This window comes from Cardiocondyla obscurior, linkage group LG03 (genome assembly GCF_019399895.1).
Source record: "Cardiocondyla obscurior isolate alpha-2009 linkage group LG03, Cobs3.1, whole genome shotgun sequence".
In the NCBI taxonomy this organism is placed as follows: Eukaryota; Metazoa; Arthropoda; class Insecta; order Hymenoptera; family Formicidae; genus Cardiocondyla; species Cardiocondyla obscurior.
The window spans coordinates 9,106,815-9,129,921 of record NC_091866.1 but is presented as its reverse complement, the minus strand read 5'-3'; the positions used below and the strand labels follow the sequence as shown (position 1 = coordinate 9,129,921).

Sequence of the window (23,107 nt, the reverse complement as noted above, 5' to 3'; positions counted from 1 at the left end):
CGCGCTCGCGGAGAGACGGCCGAAACGGTCGGCTAAAAAAAAAAAAAAAAAATCCCGAGAGCTATAGCACGCGTTGTTAACCGAACGATAATGCGGAAATGTACGATTTGTTTGTTTGACTTTTTCGCAAACATTTGCGCGCCGACGTAATGGAAAGCAAAGAAACTTTAACTGGCGCCTTGCATCATCATTATTGCATCACTCCAATTGCACCACCATTGAGGTCCATGATTCTCGACGTTGTTTTTTTTTTTTTTCTAAATCTGATTTCGGAATCGCAGAAACAACATTTCAAAAGACGCGTGATCATATATATTGTTTGCGGTAGTATTCAGTCATTTTTAGAATATTAGTGCTCGCACTAATGCAGTTTGCGTGCATCTAGATAATGCAATCTTTGATATTTTAACAATCCCGATAGAAGAGACGGCAAGTCTATTGCGTTATTTCCTGCAATTTCACGTTTCTTCGAACAGGAGACGCATTCCACGTAGATCTTCAAGACGTGTCGGAAAAAGGTTTTTACTTGCTTGATAATATCATCGTCGTCTGTAGAACTTTCGTTCTTACTAGTAATACTTTTCATCGAAGATGTCTTTACAAACGTTTACGAATATTCTAGGCAGCTTCTTTTTTTTTTTTCTAGTCGTTATCACGGAAAGGTATTTGATTTTGCAACCAAGTTCGCTGTATTATTAATAAGAATTTACCGTGGTGATGATGTATAGTAATACTTTGTATGATTTTATTTCGTTGAACTTTATATTTATTTTAATTATAATTTATATTAATTAAAAGTACCTTTTCTCGGTTCTTTAACAATGATAACTCGGCAGGGAAAATAACTAATTTATTTCATTAGTTGAACTTTACTTTGTATAAATGGTTCGGGTTACTAGACAGTTTTGTGCTCTAAATTGTCGGAAAGTGTTCTGGTCCGGCTGGATGTCAGTGGATCTCAGATTATTCGACGTATGTACACAGTATATCAACTACTACTTAGAAAGTTTCGCCGAGGAAGTTGCATCCGACGTTTACTTACCTAAGATCGCATATGCATCTACCAACACGGATATTTAGCTGTTGTGCGAGAAAGTCACGTAAATCGAGCAAATCTCAGAAATTCTCCTCGGTAGTCATAGTACGTGTATTTATTTAGGAACGTCAATAGATAGGATTCCTTTCTATTTGCGACAAACTGAGGAAAATATTTTTGATTTGTAAAATTTGGTCAAAAAGTTTCGCGTGGAAAAAGTTTGTTAATATAAATATAAATCGCAATAACATTTTTGTAAGCCTCGAGGTTCGTCTTATCGAGTGAAAAAGAATTTTCAATTAACATTTGATGAGTTTCCCGGATTACCTGAAACGCCGACGAGAAACTGTCAGATGCTGATGCAACGAAAGAGGAAAAGAACGTTAAAAAGCTTAGCTTAACGTGGCGTAGATGAAGTGTAGAACGTTATCGCAATACACTCATTCGAGAAAAGCTTCTCCACTTAGAGAGCCATTCGTGAAATTTACGTTGCCTGAAATGTAACACTGTTTGAAACCGGCCAATTCACTTTATATCGTGATTATTAGATTGAATCAAGAGTTAGGCAATTAATATTACGAATTTACAACACCATCTGCATCGCGATAATAAATAATAAAATGTTTGATTTTAAAAAACATATAACGACATAATAATTTCTAATACTAATAATAATAAAAATAATTTTGTATGAAATGGCAGACTTACCGTTTGTAATTTTCTTTCTTTTTTTTTTTTTATCGCTCTTGCGCTATCTCGTTTACGCATAGATATGAACGGTAGTTGCTACTTGCACGTAAATCATTTCTCTGCCCTTCTTTTCCGCTGTTGTTACGAGAGTAAAACCATTTTCTACCGTGTTCTTTTTACTGAATTCCCCGTACACTCGGCTGTACCTCCGCATTTTTCTCTCCCTCGTGTACCCGCTTCTTTGTTCGTGGCTTTGAGACGTGCATTTTCTTCGATATTCTTCGGTCGTCGGTCGCGCTAACAGTGAGTTCTATGTATGATTCATACCTGAGAACCTTTTCCGGGAGTCGCGGCTTGATTAAACGAAATCACGAGGAATTTACGATCTTCTATAAAAATTTCGGGCTTGTTGAAACTCGCGTAAGACGACTATTTAAAGGGCAAAAGCAGAAAGTCGTGCTTTGAAAACGGCAATGAAATTACTGCGGACCGGATTATATCTACGTTCTTTAATCTGTTAGATTGAAAGATACTGAGAATGGCTGGATTCGTACACTCATAAAGGAAAAGCTGTGCAACAACAACAGAGTTGTATTGCAACCTGTTCGTATCTTTATTCCAATTAACCGCCACATAAATTCTACAACCTCTTAACAACGTTGCTCCGCTGAACAAAGAAGATATCCAGATAGCTTTCCGGCAATAGGAAATGTTGCTTGAACTATGTAATTTTCTAGTTCCTTTTACGTAATCTTTTAAAGTCACAAAACAATTGCCGCAACTCTCTACCGAATTATTTCGATTCTAAGCTTTTACAATTATTAACTTACTGATTTGTCTTCTCGTTACTTAATACAAATTAAATTTGTACCAAGTAACTTTTATTTTGTGCTAAGAATTCAACTATTTAACGTTAACATAGAAATTTTATAAACATTAGCAATCCAAGAAATGCTCACGTCAAAGAGAATATCTTCTTTCATCAAAGTACCAAAGCGAACAATGGTTTCAAAAAAAAAAAAAAAAAAGTCTTTTTTCCGTCTTACATTCTTTATACCGCAAAAGTAGTGGATAATAGCGAACCTCGCATTAGCTGCAGCCGCAGGATTCGCGACTGCAATTATACATAAAATCTACGCGACATTCGTATACGTTGTAGACGATCGTTTCAGCCGCGTATTATACGCTTCCGCAATAAAACTCTTTGAAAACCCACCGGATAGCCGTTATTATCAGGGTTTTAAGAAGTACAATGGTCGGAGAGATAGTTTCGCGATGTGTGTGGAAGACGTGCCAAGGAGCGTAGGGACCGGGCAAGCAAAGAACGATATCTCCGATGGTTTCCGCGATCGCGCGACAAGTCTTTTCCATCCGCATCGGGAGTCTTATTTTGTCGCGGACGGTTAAGTTACGTCCGTGCATGCGAGAGCTACAAATACCATTAATTGAAGCCATTAATTGAACTAAGGGGGGTAGGAGGAGGAGGGTGGGAAATAAAGCGCAGTGACGGGCGACTGGATCTTTTCCTTATATTCCACTTGCTTCTGGAACTACGCACGACCATTGTGTCTATCCGGTTGCTGTGGTCGAGCTTGCGAGTCTCGACGTTACCAAGGAAATAGAATGGCTGCAATTAATCTCGCCCGGGTACAATCGGACCAAGAAGGTGCGCCCCTACGTTTATTACGGCAATATCTCTCGCGCTGATGACGTCCGCCCTCGAGTGCACGTTCGTCACGTAACATATCCGCCACATAACGTCGTTGCGCACTCGTTGTACAGCTTATTTGTAATGTATTGCTGGCGATTTCTTGGTCTAATTTTTAATTAGCCGGCAGCAACGCGAGCTTAACGTAAACGACTGTACTGCATACTCGCCGATGTATATTTATATCGTAAATAATATTCTTGACGTAATATATGAATACGTAGCAGGACGGCTTTATATCATTAAAAGAAGCTGGTTGTGTAGCTCCGGAACTTCCGTTTATTTCAATCTCGCTTCATTACACGTGTACGCGAAAGAAATACGGCTTTTCAGTTTTCGGTGAAATTTCCGGCGGAATTCGAGCGTGCGGACGGTGCAGAAACACATCGGGTAACTGCCGCTTGAGAGTTTCAAGTACTTCTGCAAGCAAGAAAGATATCTGTTCTAGCTCGCGTAGCAGGTGAAGGCGAAATAAGATCGAGGAAGGGGGCGAAGTGCGCCCAGCAACAGCTGTTAGAAAACTTTACAGACCTTTGGGGTAAATAATCTTGAAATGGCGAGGCACTCGTTGGAAAGAGAGACTCTCGTTTCTCAAGACTGTCGAGTTATGATAATTCTTGCAGTTCGCTTGGTCGCGCGAATACGAAAAGACTCGATGACAGAGCTATTAAGAAATTTTATTCTTTGGTAACGATATTTCTCAAACGTTCAGCAATTCGAAGCTCTTTAGAAAATATCGATAGAAAAATTATTTATTAGATTAAAAAAAAAGAAAAAAAAGAATCACGTTTAAAAATATTTGGTAAATAGATAATTAAATTCACTACGTGACATTTCTCGCAAACATTTATCGCGGCTGACTGTTGTTATCTACGCTTAATAGCTGCGAAGATTTTTGCGAAACCGTTCTATAGAAGTAAGAGACGTTGACCGGATTTACAAAGGCCCTTTGATGTTTTCTTCGTTGACTGTGCTATTCTATCGTTGCAGTCAAGTCGGCATAACTCACTTTTGCAGAGAATCATATACATATTTACTCAGATATATGTATACATCTTATTCGTACCAGTTAAGGTTAAATTGAATATGTACATTCACCGCATCCTTTCCGCTCCGCCGTGTCCTTTTCTTTCCTGTTACCATTTTACTGCGTTCTCTCATTCACTATCTTGCGACCTTCTTCTTACCTTTTTAACCATTTAACTGGCCCTCTCATCGACAGCGAAAAACTTCTTCTCGCAGAATAGACGTTGCCTATCATTATTATGAAAGCACAATTCCACTTACTGCATTCAATTATATCTTATGAAACTAATCCGCAACTTTCTTTGCTAAAATTCACGTAATAGGATTTTGAAAGCATAACTCAACTGAAACTCTCACGTTGGTCACGCAAATGAAAAATTTTTGCTGACAAGGAAGAAGAGAAAAAAATAGGATGACGTACGTTACGTTGCGATGAGAATATCCCACCGCGAGATAGACGTCACTTGTCTTGATTGTATTACTGCGGGAATAATAAAAGAATTTAATTTGCATGAGTTCGAAAATAATTAGAAGCTTTGAAGCAAATTACGCGGAAGCTTTTAATGTACATCAGATTCTTCTTAGATAAAAAAATTAGCCCAAAAAAATTAGAGGGAGGGGGCAAAAAAAAAAAACCAGTCGTAAGAAAAGGAAGAAATCTTTTTTATTATTTACAATGTATTGTACAATTTTAGTTTTATATTTATCTAATAATCGCAGTTTGTTACACGTACAATATACATTTACGTCGCCAAAATTAGTAAAAAATATCACAAAATAATAATAATTATGCGTGAGGAGGAAATGAAAAAAAAAGATTCTTCTGTTCTGGACTATCGTTATTTAAAGTATCATTGTCATGTTGTGTCTTTGTATTCGATAAGGCGATTCCCATACCGTGACACTGCATGCACCGAACAGCTTTCGTAAGAATTTCGCGCATTCTTATTCTCAAGAGAAAACATACAAAATCTGCAAATAATATTCCGTGTTTTTCTTGTATCCCTTTCGATGGGTAGAATGAGCGCAAGTCAGCACGGCGATATTGCATAGAAAGAACGTGCCGGAAATATATCCCCGTTGATACTGCCGTGTGTCTAGAAACTTTCACCCAAACGGCATTTTCTCATGCAGGCGTCTCGTGCAACTCTCACGAATATTTGCAAAGCGTTACGTACAACTCTAACCGAATATACCTCGAATCGACTCGTGAATGGGTCGAGATACTTCCTATACACAAAAAGAAAAAAAAAAAAATTTTTTTCTAAACTAAGTCACATTAAATTGAATGATAGGTTATTAATATTATTAATATAATAACGTAAAAGGAAACAGAAAATTAAGAGGTAACAGTTGATTTCTGAGCAAACGAAAATTATTTATGCATTATATATACTAATCGTAATCGTTTACAAAACAAATCGGTTAAAAATTTATGGCCATTGACGATAAAACACTGAATACAAAAAAGAAAAAAAAAATTTGAAATGTTGGTCGTCAATAAAAATACTTTTTAACATTAAATTTTTTGATGCACTTAACAAAATATGACGTACATTGGACATGTTGTAGCGTATTTGCACAGTACATGTCGCTGTCATGCGCGTGTAAAAAATAATACTGGACATTTTGAACATACGTTCGTAAGATTCGTTAAAACATCTGTCATTTATTTACTTTTATTCTTTATTCATTTGTTGCATTCAATGGCTTCCCGCTGTTGTTCTAATTTTTATTTTTACTAACCGCGTTTTTATTAAACAGTTTACTTGTAAATGATTACGATTAACACGCGTAATGTATAAATTTTTTATTTATTCCAATGTCAGTTTTTATCTTTTCAATTACATTTTTTGTGCTATTAAACTTTATACCCTGCGTAACATACATTACTATATAAAATATAACATTTTCATTTAATATAGTACTTACTAATTACATAAAGTTACGTAACAAAAGTGTCAGAAATAAAAATTAAAATTTGCGAAATGTACATTTTGTTTAGCTTTACGAAAAGTGTAAATATCATCATAAATGCGTGATTATTAATAACTTATGTTTGTGCTTATATAAAAATATCAGCGCAACATAGATGCCGCGATAGAATAGCATATTGTATTTCGTGAGTCTCCACAAAAGAAAAACTTTGTGCAAAAGAAACCTCTGTAAAAGAAATGTATATAATAATTTTGATCTAGCTTTATGCGAGTGACAATATTGTACGCGATGCGATGTACGCGACAATAAGTATTACGGGGGCGAATAAGAAAACCGTGTAAATCATCCTTATAATTTTGAGATTATCTTCATTCACGCAGTACTTTCGAGTGGAAGCTGCAGCACAGAGAACATAACTCTCGATGTCGATCTTCGGGGCGATCGGAAATATATCCTGCTCCTCCGCTGTGAGACGTTTCTCCAGCAGGTACACGCGATTCCTTTCCGCTATCCATGGCCTCGTTGAAATTGACTTCAAAGGTTGAAGTGCATTACGAACTCTGTCGTACTCCGCGAGAATCCTAGGAAGCAGTAAAGGTTTTACCTTCAGGTTCAATCGTTTCTTTTTACCTTCTTCCTACTATTAATGCCCATCTCGTCTTAGCACTCGAACTTTTAGCAATTTCGGCTATTCGCATCTTTTTCCCTCTTTTTTTTTTTTATTCTGATTGCAGAAATCTTTTTTGGAAGATTTTTTTTTTTTACGAAAATACATTTTCCGCGAATATAGTATATGAACGCGTATAAGCGATAGAATGAATGAAACGTTTCCGAGATTGATTTTTAAATAGCCATTTCAATCGCAGTCGAGAAAAAAAGATCGCCAAGTACCATTAAGTGCGAGCGGGGTAATAAAAAAACTTTCTCCGTCCGTCGCAAACTATATAATTTCCAATCCAACTTATTACGAAGGAATCGCGGGAAACTTGACGGGAGAGTTTCCTTTCAAGAAGGAAGAAAGCTCGAAGCTAACTTAGCGCGCAAGATTTACTCTGCACGCGTCTGAGAGCAAACGAAAAAATCAGGAAAGTATTTGACAGAACGAATGCCGAAAGCAAAAATATTTTCGCTCGCGGCTCGAGCTGTGAAGCGAATCAGTTCCTATAGTAGCGGCATTTTTCTTTTCCACCACTTTTCCTTTTTAGTATACGCTTAAAAGATGTGTAGACAATATGAATTATTTATTTGAAAGACTAATATCGGAGAAAACTTTTTATTTGGTAAAAACGTTAATCGAGCCGCTGTTTAAATAAGACTTTCGAAATTAGTTCGTGTTACAAGTCGATACGCTTGAGCGCTTGTTAACAGCTGAGGAATGTACGCGAGGACAGTTCGTCAAGATTTTCCGTAAGTTCCGCAAACGCGACATCAGACTTCATTTCTCAAAGCAATCAGGCATCGGTAGCGCAACTTCTGCGACCCGAGAAACGAGTTTTTCCGTTTGAAGACGCAATTTTCCTTTTCTCGGTATTCGCTCGTGTGCAAGCGAAAGTCGGCGGAACCTGTTTACGTCACTCGCGCCTAAATCGCAGTTCCAGATAACTTTTACTTTTACGATTTGCGGCGCGTTAACCGAGTGCGCTGCTGCGAGAGGGCCTTTCACGACGCGGAAAGTTGAAGAGGCTGAGCGTGAGCGTTCACGATCACGATCAAACTTTCGCGCGAGTCTCCTCATCGAAACTTGCTCGCGAAAGTAGTTATCGGCGAAGTTCGAAGTTTCATATATGAACGGCTTTAATCGTTTCCTAATGCTTGTAACGAAGGATTATCTTTGAGAAGCAGCGAGGTTTAATACTTGGCGGATCCCCCGGCATTTCTTGGTATTTATGATCGTTCTTGTAAAATTACAGATCCTATAGCTTTTATATCGTTAAATTTCGTTAAATAATAACCTCGTGTAATACTTTACGAAAATGGAAATAATTTCATTAAAGAAACTTGTCGGGTTAACAATTTTGTTAGAAAGTTACGTACAATTTCTATTTTAATTTTTAAGCTGCATATTTTAACGCAACGTATAAGCTATTTATAAGTTATAAATTGAACCGTAATATCAAGTAGTACAGCGTTACGCTCTTAGAAAATGACTTAGTGCCTTTAATAGTGTTGCGTTCTCTGAACAAGTTAATATCGCGAGCAAATTTAATATTGCCAGCTGTTGCAGAAGAGCGTTGCGAAACCAACTTTAAACTTAGACAATACTCCGCTACAAGCAGCTTATCCGTGACCTCTCGATCAAGTATCTAATATATAAAGAGTACCTAATATAAGAGTAAAGTGTAACATCTATTCAAGCGATAGCTTCACTAGCAATTTACGTGTTCTATTTACATAAAATATCAATAACTTGCGAAATGGCGATTAAAAGTTAACGGAAAAGAACAACCTCGACACTTTTCAAAAGTATTAAATCATTTTTATACCGAAGTTAGTGACGGCGATAAAAATTGCTGAGCTGAATTTTCCGCGAGACTACGAAAGAGCCGCGCCAACGAAGACGTTGATGAAGCTATGACGATAAATTCATAATTCGTGAAATTTTATGATAAATTTTGCGTCCGTACCTCTGTTTTCTGCCGCATAACGCAAAGGCGATGTCGCTGATCAGGGATGGTAGCCATTCGAGGAACAGTATCAAAATCCAGTACAACGGTTGAAATGATATCATTCCGCGGATCCCAAAAGTAGGATAGGGAAATGAGTGACTGGCCCGTCGACTCTTTTTAATTAGATCGTCCCATGTGCAGCCCAGTAATGCCGCGTTATAGACTACTGGCTCCGTGGTTTTGCTTCTGCATGAAAATAAAAAAGTGCGTGACAAAATCAAGCATATTTATTCATGACATTCTAAGTTCTAAATATTGTTATAGTTTAAATTTTATTTATTAGGAATTTTTTTTTTAATATTTATGATAATTAAATGGAGAGAGAGGAAGAGAGAATGGGAAAGAGAGAGAAAGTATCACGAGTATTAAGAAAAGATAATTTATTATTCGAAAGTTTATCTAGGCAATAATTTATATCTACTTTCTCAAAAATATTATGTAAAATTATTTTTAGCAACTACCAATAATTAGTCGAATTTTTAATTAGTAATTTTTATTTTTTTTACTTTTTTTTTTCTAAATACGAAAATAATCGGTAAAAGCGAAAGGAGAAGACACAAGAAGTAGATATAGCGCAGTTTGCTTCTTGTAAGGCGAATGCAATCAACTTATTCGCAGTTCAGTCGTTCGGAAATACTTCAGAGCGAAGCGAAGAGATGCTTCTGGTTGAAACTAGAATCAAACGTAAGCTCTCCGGGTTTTCTAGGAAAAGCCCGGAAAAGCCTAGCTATAAGTTTCATTCGATTGGTTCGTTGTTAGCTGACTTAAATAAAGCTTACGATTTAAAAGGTCCAACTTGATTTTCATTGTGCGTACCGTCTAATTAAAACCTTAAAGCGGATAGAAACAAAAGTTCCTCGGAAAGCGTATCAGTAATCGAAAATTGAAATTGTTTTTCTTACAATCTGACACGTGCGTTGATATTCTCACTGCAGTATTATTTAGGATGGTACTCTCGCTCTAACAATTTTAACACAACGCTATGTCATAATTTCATATATTTAAAATTAATTCCAATATTAGCAACAGCAGGGATTGTAAAACTAACCGCGAAAATTGGAGCAAATAATCGTACAAATTTATATAACGTTATAAATATTTTACGAACTGAATGATACAGAAGCAATGAATAATAAAAACTAAGAGATATTTGCTAAAAAAACATTTTATATTTTTAATCCAAATATTATTAATTGTAATTAATGTTTTAAATTTTAATTATCCGAGAATGTAGTTTAATTCGGTCGATACAGTAAAATTTATAATATCGGCCGCTGTATTACACACGCCTGTATTAGAAAAGTTGTCGAAAATATTGGTTAGTTCTTTAACAAAGAAATTACGACTCCAAGATGAGAGTGTAATCATGCTTTCAACGCATTGAGGAGTGAATCTCAAATAAAAATCGAAAGGAACGAATTCTGCTTTAAACAATTGGAGCGGAAGCGTCGAATACGAGTAAACAGTAACAACCACGGAAACCGCGCGCACATGCAAAACGTGTTTGCTCGTATCCAATACTTCGCATTGGAAAACTAGATAAGCCGCGTCTGCAACACATTCCGATTGCGATATGTTAAAACTTGCTACGGATAAAGAGAAAAGTTTTATCTTTCTTTTTAGTTTACCCTTTTTTTTTTTTTACTCAAGTAAATTATTTTTTACGAACCTGTTGATTGATAAATAATTATATTGATACACGCGGAATTTTCTCCGGATTTTCACGTTGTTTCCTCTTCCCCTTCCGACCGAATAAAAAGCAGTTCGGGAGAAAAGAGCGTGAAGTGGAGGAGTTTACGGCCGCATTCAGAGGCAGCCGCTCAAGGGTATTATTGAGTGCGAAGAAGAACCCCCCGAGCGAAGGTGCAAGTTACCGTGCTAACAGCTGCCTGGCGCAAAGGAAGGTTACATCGCGAACGGTTTTCGTCAAATATCGGGCATCTATCGGGAATACGAGCCAAGGCCTAGTCTTTCGTAACTTTGTCGTGATTAAATTGTTCGTTATCGTGACAGTCACATCGTTATAAAAGACAGTGATAGAAAAAATCTGTCCTTATGATTGCGCATAGATTTATAGGTGAATGGCGAAGGACATCAATACATCGAAGCAGTCAAACTAGATTTTAAATCTGAATAACTCATTCAAGGCTAGTAATTAAAAAAAAAACCCACATGCTTAGATGAAACATAACGAGATCTTTTTCATAAAAAAAAAAAAGTAAATATAAAATTTTTTTTATTTTTATCGGCGTGACTTCGGCCTGCAAGATTGTAGTATCGACAGTAATTGTAATGATACTTCCTTACATTATAGGTTTTTTATTTACGCATAATATTACTTTAATATTACTTGTAAAAACTAGCGAGTAGTTTCTTTTAGCATCAGAAGTTTATTAAACGTAATAACAATAATTACTTTTTTGAAATAAAGAAAAATTGTTGCATGCTTTGAAAGAAGAAGTTTCACAATGTGTATTTTATGTAGAAAAGAAGATAGTTATCGCTACTTTCTGGCTTACGTCTCGTAATTAGATAGCATTGATTATTGCTGTTCCGTAACGTTGCATAACACCGTTACATACACGTGAATGCCTTTAACATCGAGATTGACTTTCTCTCTCTCTCTCTCTCTCTCTTTCTCTCTAATTACATCTCTAAAAACATTAAATAAACGTAACATTTAAGGGCGGCTTGATAGTCTTTACGTAAATATATTGTATAGATATATTGATAAATGGCTTTTCGTGCAGAAACGTAATTATTACAATGAGATGAGTTACGGCGTGTTAAGTTTGATTAATGCGAACGTGGCCATAAAAGTTCGCAGCAACAAGAATTAAAAGCACTTTAAACTCGAGCTGTTGAATTAATTTTCTCCTGGATTATTAAATATCCTCGTTAGTCTTATTAGCGGATAAAATTTTTAGGAACACAACGCGCGGTATAAATAATATAAAATCTGCATTTTTAACGTACGTGCCAAGTTCCCACGCAGCTGCAATCAATGTGTTCACTGCCACGTCTACCGGCGTAACTTCGGCTTGCAGTTCCGAATTTCCTAATGCTAGCCCCGCGCCGATCATAAGAGCAGTAGGTCCTTTGAGAGTCTCGACGAAACCGGGCATAGGTTCTCTGTGAGCCGGGCCGATGCAAGGAAAACGCACCAAGGCGATCGGTAACTCCGGAACTTTTTCATTCTGCACGCACTCCTTTATCTTGCCGCGATGCCTGAAAATGCTGGACGCCACAGCAGCACTCTTGAGCTTTGGTAGCTCCTGACAATATTCCAAAAAGAAGTCGTGCGGTCCGGCTGCATGAAAGGCCACGGTGACCTCTTTCAACAAGGCTTTGTCGTCGTTGCTCAGAGCAAGATCCTCGTAAAGCAGATTTCCCTCGAACGTTTTCACACGTGAGATCGCGTCTGGCATCTCCTGCCTCAGTCGCTCATACCTGCCGGGCGATAATAACGTTGGTGACGCAAATCGGCTTTGGAATTTATGCCAGAAGGTTTCATCAAAATGGAGATGCGCCGCGGCACGAAAAGATTATACGAAACGGACACTATTAAAAATGCCAGGCAATCACTAAATACAGATTCAAATAGTTAAAAATTTACCTCTCACCGGAGAGCCAAAAACATCCGCCCGTAATATTATAAATTAAGATACGAAACCAGCGAGAGAAAAACTTTTAAAGAGCGTGTTTAAACTAAATAATATAAATTGTTTTTTTTTTTATGAAGGCAGCTTAATAATTATCATATAAATTGGAAATTAATTTGCATTTTTTTTTAAAGTTTTTTTGTAACGCCAAGATTTATGTAAGTGTATATACAAAGATATATATAGACTAGATGCAAATTTTTTAAATATTTTTTGAGTCGTGTCTAGAGATTTATACAATTAACACCATAACTATTATAAGCGGAACAATTTAAGAGAAGTCGCAAATAGGGCGAGGAAAATCCGACAAGCCGCCGCAGCCGAGAGCGATTTCGCCGAACGTAATAGCGTTGAAGCGGTTGCACTTTGAACGCTCGAGCCTCTCGTCCATTTGCATTTTCTCATTTACGCGCTGGCCGATCCTCTTTTTCAAGCGGAAAAACGCAGCGATCCGACGGTAACTACGATTTCCCGGGGGAAGACAATCCTTTCGCGGATTTTAATTTCGCGAAATTCAAAATGCGCGGACGAATTTTCCGCGCGGTCGCGGATTTTCTGAGGGGCGAGAAACGAGAGGGAGAGAAAGGAAGAAAAAGCACCGCGGGCCGCGTATACTTCATAATCTTTCTAAAGGGGGCACGGAGGCGTGTGCTAATGAAAATAAATCTCTCTCTACGAGTTTTAGCCGCGCTTCCCTCCCCTCAAGAGAGGAAAAGACCACCGCGCGATGCAGCGGCGTTGAATTTTACTTGGCGAGCATCTTTACGAGTCGGATCGTTACAATGACACGAGCACGTGGTCTGACGGCACGATCGCGTACGCGCGTCTGTCTAAACGCGTTCGATCGTATTTCGCTTTCTCGCTCTGAATTCCCTTGTTGTTACGGTACGATTTCGGGCGGGCAATTGTAAGATGATCGCAGGCGTATCGAATGCCGCTATTATTTCAATCGGCGTTGTTCGCGGCGGATTTCACAATTGTCGCAATTACGAAATTGTATGAATTTTAAGAAAGGATTCAACAAGTTATAAAAATTAAATCAGAAAGTTTAAAATTGCTTCGCTTTTGACCGTCATCAATTTTCGTATGTGTTGGATAAAAAAAACAACAAAAAAATAAAATTTTATGAACAATGTTATATCGCGTAATAGCAATATAGAATTGAATTTATATCGAATAAATTTTTATTATTAATACATCGAGGGGAAAAAAATTTTCTACGTCACACGGGGATAAAAATTTTTTTTTATCATTCATAAAAGAGTAATAAAAAATAACAATTTTATTTCGGAGGAATAACATTTTTGGAATGCGCCGTTTATTTCGTACTTGCGATATATTCGCGAAAATTTCAAATCCAATTTCGTAATTGATTCCCGACGTAAGCCGCTCCCGAAATTCACGCGAAAAATCATCCGGACGCGAGAGGAGACGTGTACGTTTACAGTCCGATGTCCCCCGGAATAAATTTTCGCGCACGCGGCTGCCGACCGGAATCGCGATCACAATTTAACGCTCAAAGGCGATATCGAACGACCGACGCGATTTACGGGCACACGGTGAAGGCGAGGAGGATACCGTTCCTACCCAGGCGACGCGAATATCTTCTTCAGCCGTTCCTCGCCGTTGAGACCATTTTGGGATCTGAGAACGACGTACACCTTGACGCCCGGTAAGCACCGCAGGATCTTTTCCAACAGAACGTGTCCCAATTCGCTGGTGACTCCCGTGAGGAGCACCACGCGGTTCGCGTACCACTCGCGTAGAGACATTCTCGATGACTGAGCCGGGTGACCGTTTCCCACCTGGTGATAGTACCCGATGGAATATTACTCGTGAAAAAGGCAAAGAGAGACCTCTACGTTCGGGCCGAGTGCAACGACGGGCATTATTTCGAGATTATGAGCACATTATAGGATTGATAGCATTTATACGTAACTTGCAATTAAATGGAAAACATTTGTATATTAGGTAGGTATACGTAACATTTTATTATTAACATTTTACCTTCCGTTTTACTTTAAAGCGTTTTATATATTAAATAAACGCGTTGATTGACAACGTATTGAACAATATAAATTGAATAATATAAAACAGAAATGTTTAATAAATTTAGAAGGGTATAAAAATTTAGAATGTCTTTCGAAACGTAGTTCTTTAAGATTTTACGAAATTATTCAGCCTTTTTGCGCAATACGCCTTGAAATGAAGTTGTGTTATACCGAAGTGTGCGGACTACTTTCTAAATATTCGATACTTTTATAGTATACCTTTTTTCGCACCGTAAGTCATTTCGATTGAACATTTTTAGCTAACGTGTGCGTATTATTTTTTGTCGGAAAAATCGTTTAAAGCCGTTTTCTTAAACTTTGTTTATGTGATTATTTTTTTGCAATAACTTTTGCAGGAATTGATCGACAATTTTCAATTAAATAAATGTTTAAAATTATTTTTCAGATAAGTAATTTACGCGGTCGTAGTATACTAATTAAATTGAACTACGTAATCGGTATATTTTGGTAAAACGTGCCCTCATTATTGCAAGTGTTGATTGATTAATCGAGACAAAGGAATTGAATTGGCAAGGAATTGGTATCGCAAGAAGCCTCATCGATGCCATTGGTATTTCAATGTAAATGAGGGCGACGTTTACCAAGATTGTCGGTTACGTGAGCTTTTGCATTACCATAAAATCCGTAACTAAGTGTTCCACTGTGGTCGGGTCTTACAATTAGATCAAACACCTCGCGTACCTTTGATTTGCAAGCGACTTAATTTATGAATGAAAATGCACATAATTTTAACTTACAATTTTAATTTCTGGCGAACAATGACTATTGTGCTCGCGTGTGCGCTTCACACGCGAAGAAAATTAATATACTTCTATTAGCAATATAATACCGATAACGTCTATTCGATCAAAATTATTCTCACGGTATCGAGAGCGAAAGAATGCGCCCCCTTTTCCTCCCCATGCTTGTACAGTTCGAGGCTCGAAATTAATGTTAGGATAGTCAATTGGCACAAATAGATACGGCGCGGAAAATATTCAGATTCAGATGCGTTCCGGCAATTCGACGCGCAATTTCCCTGTAACGCCGCACCCCGCGCCCAGCATCGTTTTTCCCCGCTGCGGTATTTCCATGTATGAATATGTGCATTTTTTTGTTTCGGTACACGTTTCGTTTCATGCACACCCATCCGCGCGCGCCGCCTGTTGTTTTCAATGCCCAAGCCCGACAAATCGCGCCCGATGGTACGCTGTTTACGAATAAAAAATCAAGCCAATTTGAAGCAAACCGTGGTTTTACACGGGTATGAAAATCCGCGAGCTTCCCAACGATGGCCGTCGCCGAGCGTTATAAAGGCCGGTCAATAATGATAATACGTATAATGATACCGCACGTGAAACGCGTACAAGCGGTTTCGCGCGTTAATTACTTTTTCCGATGAGCTTGGCTGGTCGTTTAATATATAGATATTATTTGCACTAGACTTTTCTTCCTCTATCATACATCTCATTAGTATGCATAATAATAATATATTCTAACAATGCATATATTGATAAAATATTTTGACATAATTATTAATTGATTTAACGAGGAAAGGATCACATGAAATATTCGAAGTATCATGAACCTTCCCATTTTAATAACGCACACGCAGACAACAAGGCTGAGATAATTTCGGCAATCTTACGGAAACTTACATTAGTAATTATGTTTAAATAACTGGAAACTATGTGCATAAAGTGGGGCAGAAAGTGGTATACAGTCGTAATGCCGGTCGCGTGAGCGCAGCGAAGATAAAACCGGTTGAGCTCAGTATTGCATAATAAGGATTGAGATCTTATGAAAGTGTTCGCGATATCACGATTCTTGGAATCAGTGGCCGAGTTACGTGAGCCCTGACGAGAGTTTGTTTGCATTAATTTTATACCGGCGTTTATTCTGTCTTACGGGATATGCAACGGCAAGAAAAAGAAAACAACACTTTCGGTAACACGAGCACCGTTAACTCCCTTTCCTTTTACTCAATTTCGCGCTATATCTCAATTTCTCTCACTTATCCAGTCAGCAAGAATCACCTGAATTCAGTCTTTGATTTAACGAACTCATTAGGCGCCCAAGTTTACATTCAATCCGGATATTTAATCATATTTAATATCATTTATATTTACATACACGCTGCAGCTTTAACGAAATTAGAATGATGATACGTGTAACAAACATTTTAGGAAAAGCGAAAGTAAAAATTGACACAGCTTGAAATAAGAAATAATTAAATAAAAATAAATTATGTAGAACGTTAGAACGCTCTTCAGATCGCGCGGTCATCAATCTTTCCTGCCCAATAAATCGAGATAAGCGATTACTGGGCGATCATGCCTTGACGAATGATATACGTTAGAAATAAGGAAAACCGCCGTACTCTATGCATTTATGTATTACACAGAGCGCGGGGAGCTCCTTTTGGTGGTGAGACGTGGGAGTTCTGCTATTCGAACGCGTCGATGAATAAAACAGCATCGTCGACCTTAGACTCCGCATTCGATTCATCTATATTTTTTATCGTCCAACTCGGACTCGTATCGCGCATATATTTTACATGCGTACAGATTTTTCTTCGTGTCAACAGTTTTTTTTTCTTTCTTTCTTTTTTTTTTTTCAAGCCGTGAAATTTTATAATAACGGAAACAATAAAGTAGTGCACAAACATATGTCACTCAGTTCGTTCTAAACGCATATAACGTAAACATTATATTGTTCATAGCGGCAGACATAATAAAGCGTGCTCAAAGAATATTTTGTTTAACTGTTCAATTAATCTACCGTAAATGCACGAGATTGCTTAATAAATCAATGGTTTTATTCCCGTCAAGCTTGACGGTGGCATAAATTGTACGTACGATAAAACGCGAGGAAAGGTTCCCAATATCACGTACTCGTATACGTGCCATTTGCACGCACTTCTCTTTATCCCTTCGCTCTGAAAAAAAATGTTAAACGTTACCTGTCGTATTTATACATGCGTGCTTAATAACGCTGACGAGCGTAACTGCTGATATTATTATTTGCCCACTTAATATTTTCTCGCGGTGCAATTTTAGAGAAAAATAGAAAATGAAAAGGCTTTGTCGGTAAGATTAATAAGCAACGGGCCATTGATCAAGAGAGTTAATGTTAAAGAAAATTAACTGCGGTTTCCGAGTTTTAACATCTTCGGAAGTTCACGTAGGGTGTTTCCTTTGGAGTGCTCGGCTCTATTTCGGTTTACTTTAGCATTATGCTAAGTGTAGAATACGGGCGTACTCGAGAGCATTGTTTTTCCTTTAGCCAGACAAATAACCGTTAAGGGAGGGGTCGTTCGTGATAGTGTACGAAACACGTGAAATCGCGCTATTATGCGGGCAAGATTAAAATTTGAATTGTTACGGGTACAAATTTCTACGCTGCGGCGCATCCTAAGTGGCCGGATATTTCTAAACGGTAATAACGCAGTTTATAGTGCTGATATAGATTATGGTGCATGTGCACTGTTATTAAACGGTTCACATTTGTATATCGCGTCCGTGTTAATCCGGTAATAGAAACTACAATTATGTTGTCGGCGAGCTTTTCGCAATTTATGCACTAATTTCATTAAATAAGACAAAGATCGTAATATTGGTGCAAACAGTTTCCATCGACGAAAATGTATTATCCTATAAATTACTTCAGCGTTACAGCGCCATATTAATTTGTCCCCAAACTTTTTAATTAGTATAAAATCAACTTTTTGAATAAAGTCACATAAAACGTCTAGTGATTAAATCAACTTTTATTCTATACAATTAGTAATTATTAATTAGTAACATGTTAATTCACTTGTTATTACTAATGAGGGAGATATTAATTTATTGCAATTGAAATGTATATCTAAATTTATTATTACATTGTCATACATTTATATATTATATTTTACATCACAAAATTACAATACTATCTTGTTTGTATATTTAAATATATAAAAAACGTTTCTTTTTTTTTTAATAATTATTATTTATGTTTTTATAATATTATCATTACTTTTATACGCATAAGCCATTTAATTACTCTTGCATACGTAAGAAACGTTGTTTTCTTTGTTTTATGAAAGAATCGAATAATGATTCATTAACATAAATAATGTTATAATTATATAACATATTATAGAATGTTGAAGATTCTCTGAAACAAGTATAAAAATCTTTAAATAAGAAATACATAAAAATGTACAGTTAATACAATTAAAATCAACGGGAGATTGACACCGTAACACGCGTATCTACTTTCGGCAGATCTAGTAATAGTTTTGGCGATCTCAGCGAATAGACTTTTCGCTTTCGCGGCTTTCGTTTCTTTCGCACAGATCCTTAATGCTCTATCAATTTCCGGGCTGTGAACGCATTGCCTCGTTTCGGAATTGTATACGTAACCAAGTCGGCAAATGCAGCCGTAATGACCGGGCAGATTTAGGCAATTCTCGCCATTGTGCCGCGAACAATTGTGCGTACCTCGAACGCATTCGTTCACGTCGACGCAGAGCCCGAATCTGGAGGACCACTCGTAGCCGCGCCGATGGCATTCGCAGCTAACGTTAATCTGATTTGCTCTGAGCGCCTGGAAGTCGCGATTCTCGTCTCGGTTTAGCGTGCATTTTCGATGCGCTACGAACACGACCAAAGGTGGTTAGTTCGCTTGAGGGTGGAAAGACTTCAAGGGTGGTTAATTGCGCGCGCGGCGCACGTGGAATGCAAACGAGCATGCAAAGCACGGCCGTAGTAAAGTGCTGGCTCGTTGTGTTTGTCGTAGACAAAACGAGAAGCTTGTCCGCGGAGTTACACGCCTTCGGTGCTCGCGATAATACGAGTCTGATTTATTTACGTAAATTTTAATTGCTCGCGATACCTAGCAAGTCACGAGGTTAAAAGATAACCATTTTTCGCAAAAACTACTCAATTTAATTATATATTTCTTATAAAAATTGACGGGATATAAATAATATTAAAACAATCTTGAAGACTTTATATTACTTTTTAGTACGTATTATCGATTATGAATAATGATTATGAATTATAAATAATAAACTGCGGTAGTTTTTTTTTTTTCTATCTTTTTTGTCGACGTCGCGGTTTATGTAGAATCAGTTCAATTATTATGTTAGATAGCGTTAATGAGCGTTAAGCGCGATGTAGATATCTGTATCGAGTGTCCAGTTCACCTGGTTGATTCTCAGCGTAGCAAGGGTTGTTCTGTGACTGATAACAGTCTTTCATGTACCGGATGTGCTTCATGGGACAACAATGGTCCGGGCAGAAACTGTACAGGGCGCAGGCGTACGGTTTCGTGTCGTCCGCTCGAGGATCCTTGTTATGAACACCGTATTCATCAAGGCAGTTGGCGTGATTGTCGCAGGGCTCGCCGAAGGTAGCTAACTCCGGGGCGCCGAGCATCGTGTACCAGCACATGTAATAGCTGACGGTCGTGCGCCATTGGAAACGTTCTGAAAATAGTATTCAGCGATCTTTACAACTGAAATAATATCAGGGATTATCTGTTATTTCCATTAATTCATCGATTTACGTCAGAATTGAACGATTCGTTTTTTATGCGTCGCAGTTCGAAGACCACTTCGCTGAAATTATTTATAATTATTGAAGAGCGCTTTTAATTTCGTTAGCATCTTAAACAGTTATTAAAACAGTTGTAATATACAATAATAATATTAGTAATTAGTTAAAAAAAAATAAAAGTATGTTAATACCGGATGAAAGTAAATTTATTCGAGATCTACGTTTTAATTATTTTCAACTCGTACCGATTAACATCAGATTACATACGTTTGCCATTTAAATTTAATTTTGACAGAATAATTGCAAATGATACGATCAAGAGTCATTCACTTAGTTTGGTTATTCGATCGGAAAACGGGTTTAGCTATTAGCATGTGCAAATCGAGCTTAATGTCCCGGAGTGATTAGGTACGTTTGCGACGAATCAATGAACTTGCCGATTGGACCCTGAAACGGAGCTGCGACGAGATTGTCCCGCCTTTGGGCTATCTGGCAGTCTCTTTGAGCGGCCAAGATCTGCTCCGTATTGTTCGCCGTGCTCCACTTCTGTTCCCTCACGATCGTGACGGTGTCGTCCTCGCGCCTGAGGGCCGTAAGCCTAACGATCCTTTCGAGATACTTGAGACACTCGATGAAACTCGCCTCGCAGTGCTTACGAACCTCCCAATGCAGGGATCGCAGACCGGGTTTCGGGAACTCTTCGTACAGTCTACACGTGGCCTCCTCGGCGCTTTTGTAATATCGACGATCATAATCGTGGAATTTGTGGGCGCGAATGAAATACGCTACGTCGCGGAGCACTCGATTGCGATCCAAGCTAGAATCCGGCACGTTCGTCGCCTCCGGGTCTACGTCAGGCACGTCACTCATCCGTATGTTGTGGTCCATAACCTGCTCGGTCAGCGGTACCCTTGGCATTTCCACCTTGTCCCCTTCCTCCGTCGTTCCCGAGTCGGTGACAGTAAATTCGATGGTAGATTCAATCGTCGGTGGCAATGGCGTTGTAACGCTCGTTATTAATGGAATACGGAATATGAGAAAACTATAAATTAGACATAATTTACATTTAAACTTCATCTTGAATATTGCTTCTTGCGAAAAGATTGTTTTTTTTTTTTTTTTATTTTATTTTGTTCAGTAACAGTCTACATGAAATTTTATTGAGAATAATTCAATATTTATTTTATATTTTATTACACAGCTTTTCTTCTCGAATTCAATTATTTTTATTTTCTCCGAGATTTTTATCTTAAGAATTTTAAAAAAGAATAGAAACGTCTCAGTAGATTTGCAGTAGATTTGAAATAAATATATTTTTTCCTCCTCGCGAGTAAATGTGTCTCGGGTGAATTGACATTTTCTTTTCTAGTCGCGTTGCACGAAGTATCGAACGAGCTCGGGAAGCGCGATGCATTCTATTATACCTGGCGCGCAGATGCGCGTTCAAATTACTCGAATTGCGAGAAAGGCGCCGCCGCCTATCCGTGTCCTTGCTCGCGACGCTGAAAAGGCGAAATGAGAAGAAGTGGAATCGCGAGAAAAAAGTACAGGGTGCACGGGAAAAAAGTTATATTAAGCCACTGTGCTCGAGCGTTATTCATCTCCCGCCGACTTACGGTTTACCATCACTAGCGAGCATCTCACTAGAGAGGATAAGTACCCTGTTATACCTCATTCAGAGTCGCAGCTTTATTCGGCCGGGTGACTTCCGTTGAAGGCGATCTTCCCCATTTGTGTCTTAGCGCGGGTTTACAGAAACTTCGTACAGCGACCCGTAATAAGAAGCACTTTCGCGAAACGGGATGAATCAACTTAACCGGTTCCCTGAAAAGCGACTACTTTAACCTTTTAAGAGTACTATCGATTTTATTTCGTAAAGTGCATTCACGGCACACACGGAGAGCGCTGATACAAATTATTTAAATAAAGTTAATCAGAAAATTATATCGCTTTGTACATAATAGATTACGCATTAGAAATTCTTCAATTTTTTATTTATAAATTAAAATTAAAATCTTGATTAAAATATTTTTTTATTAAGCGCAGTTAAAAAAAACTTAATTATGATAAATTACATTTCACGTTCAAATAAATTTGTGCGCCCGGTGAAGGTAGATTTTAGTGCCGCGGTGTTGAGCTTTATCTCTCAATGAAGCTTGCCCGTTCGTAAATACATGAACCCGCGTGAACAGCCGCAATCGGATATCTCTTGTCGAAATTCGGACCTGGTCCAGCGATCGCGAGAGTTTCTGCCCGAAGAAAGAGGAGCCGCCGCTTCCAACTTCTCGCTCATCGCGTATTCCAGTCAGCACTTTCGAAAGACAGAGTAACGTCCAATCCGACGGCGAAACTAGGTCAACATTTGCTCGGTGATCTGAGAAAACGGCGAAATACGCGCACGGGCCCGTCGAGCGAGCAAGAAGCGTCCGCCTCCGCAGAATTATTTCATCCGGCGCAAGAGCGATTCGAAAGTTTTCCCTCCCCTTATTCGCCAAGTGGCCCATCGCGTCGAGAGGCTATCGTTTATCTTGGATAATGGCGAGCAAAAAGGTTCGTAGGCATCGCAATGGTGCTTATTAATTCCTCGGTCAGGCTCGCTGCGGAACTAGTTGGCGAATCACTATTCGGCTTCTTGATTGTGATCTGTTTGGGCTCCGATTATTATCAGGGCGTGGAAGGAACTTAGGAAGCTTTGATAATTCGCGAAAGCGTTTCCCGTCATTATTAGAAGGATAATGCGAACTTTAGGAACAATCTCGTGGTTTATTCTACAAATCGATTTTGCAG

At 38.2% G+C, this 23,107-nt stretch overlaps 2 protein-coding genes across 2 annotated transcripts; both read right to left on the bottom strand.

Moving 5' to 3' along the window:
* Window positions 1-5,102: 5,102 nt before the first annotated feature.
* On the bottom strand, window positions 5,103-18,627 carry LOC139113582 (fatty acyl-CoA reductase 1). The gene is made up of 4 exons (XM_070674814.1): window positions 14,314-18,627; window positions 12,041-12,514; window positions 9,023-9,250; window positions 5,103-6,979 (listed from the first exon to the last, which is right to left on the bottom strand). The coding sequence occupies exons 1-4, from the start codon at window positions 14,496-14,498 to the stop codon at window positions 6,661-6,663; spliced, it is 1,206 nt and encodes a 401-aa protein (XP_070530915.1). The 5' UTR covers window positions 14,499-18,627; the 3' UTR covers window positions 5,103-6,660.
* A 191-nt stretch (window positions 18,628-18,818) lies between these two features.
* On the bottom strand, window positions 18,819-22,366 carry LOC139113584 (uncharacterized). Its single transcript, XM_070674815.1, has 3 exons — window positions 20,758-22,366; window positions 19,969-20,250; window positions 18,819-19,414 (listed from the first exon to the last, which is right to left on the bottom strand). The coding sequence occupies exons 1-3, from the start codon at window positions 21,395-21,397 to the stop codon at window positions 18,957-18,959; spliced, it is 1,380 nt and encodes a 459-aa protein (XP_070530916.1). The 5' UTR covers window positions 21,398-22,366; the 3' UTR covers window positions 18,819-18,956.
* Between the last annotated feature and the right edge of the window lie 741 nt (window positions 22,367-23,107).

What these genes read in the sequence shown, in the direction of transcription:
- LOC139113582 (XM_070674814.1), bottom strand. Translation starts at nt 14,498, where the DNA reads ATGTCTCTACGCGAGTGGTACGCGAACCGCGTGGTGCTCCTCACGGGA. An exon ending in AAGATATTCGCGTCGCCTGG is followed by an intron (nt 12,515 to 14,313) that starts GTAGGAACGGTA and finishes ATCGCCCGGCAG; the next exon opens with GTATGAGCGACTGAGGCAGG. An exon ending in TTATGCGGCAGAAAACAGAG is followed by an intron (nt 6,980 to 9,022) that starts GTACGGACGCAA and finishes ACTGCTTCCTAG; the next exon opens with GATTCTCGCGGAGTACGACA.
- LOC139113584 (XM_070674815.1), bottom strand. Translation starts at nt 21,397, where the DNA reads ATGAAGTTTAAATGTAAATTATGTCTAATTTATAGTTTTCTCATATTC. An exon ending in TCCGTTTCAGGGTCCAATCG is followed by an intron (nt 20,251 to 20,757) that starts GCAAGTTCATTG and finishes TACTATTTTCAG; the next exon opens with AACGTTTCCAATGGCGCACG. An exon ending in CTACGCTGAGAATCAACCAG is followed by an intron (nt 19,415 to 19,968) that starts GTGAACTGGACA and finishes TCGTGTTCGTAG; the next exon opens with CGCATCGAAAATGCACGCTA.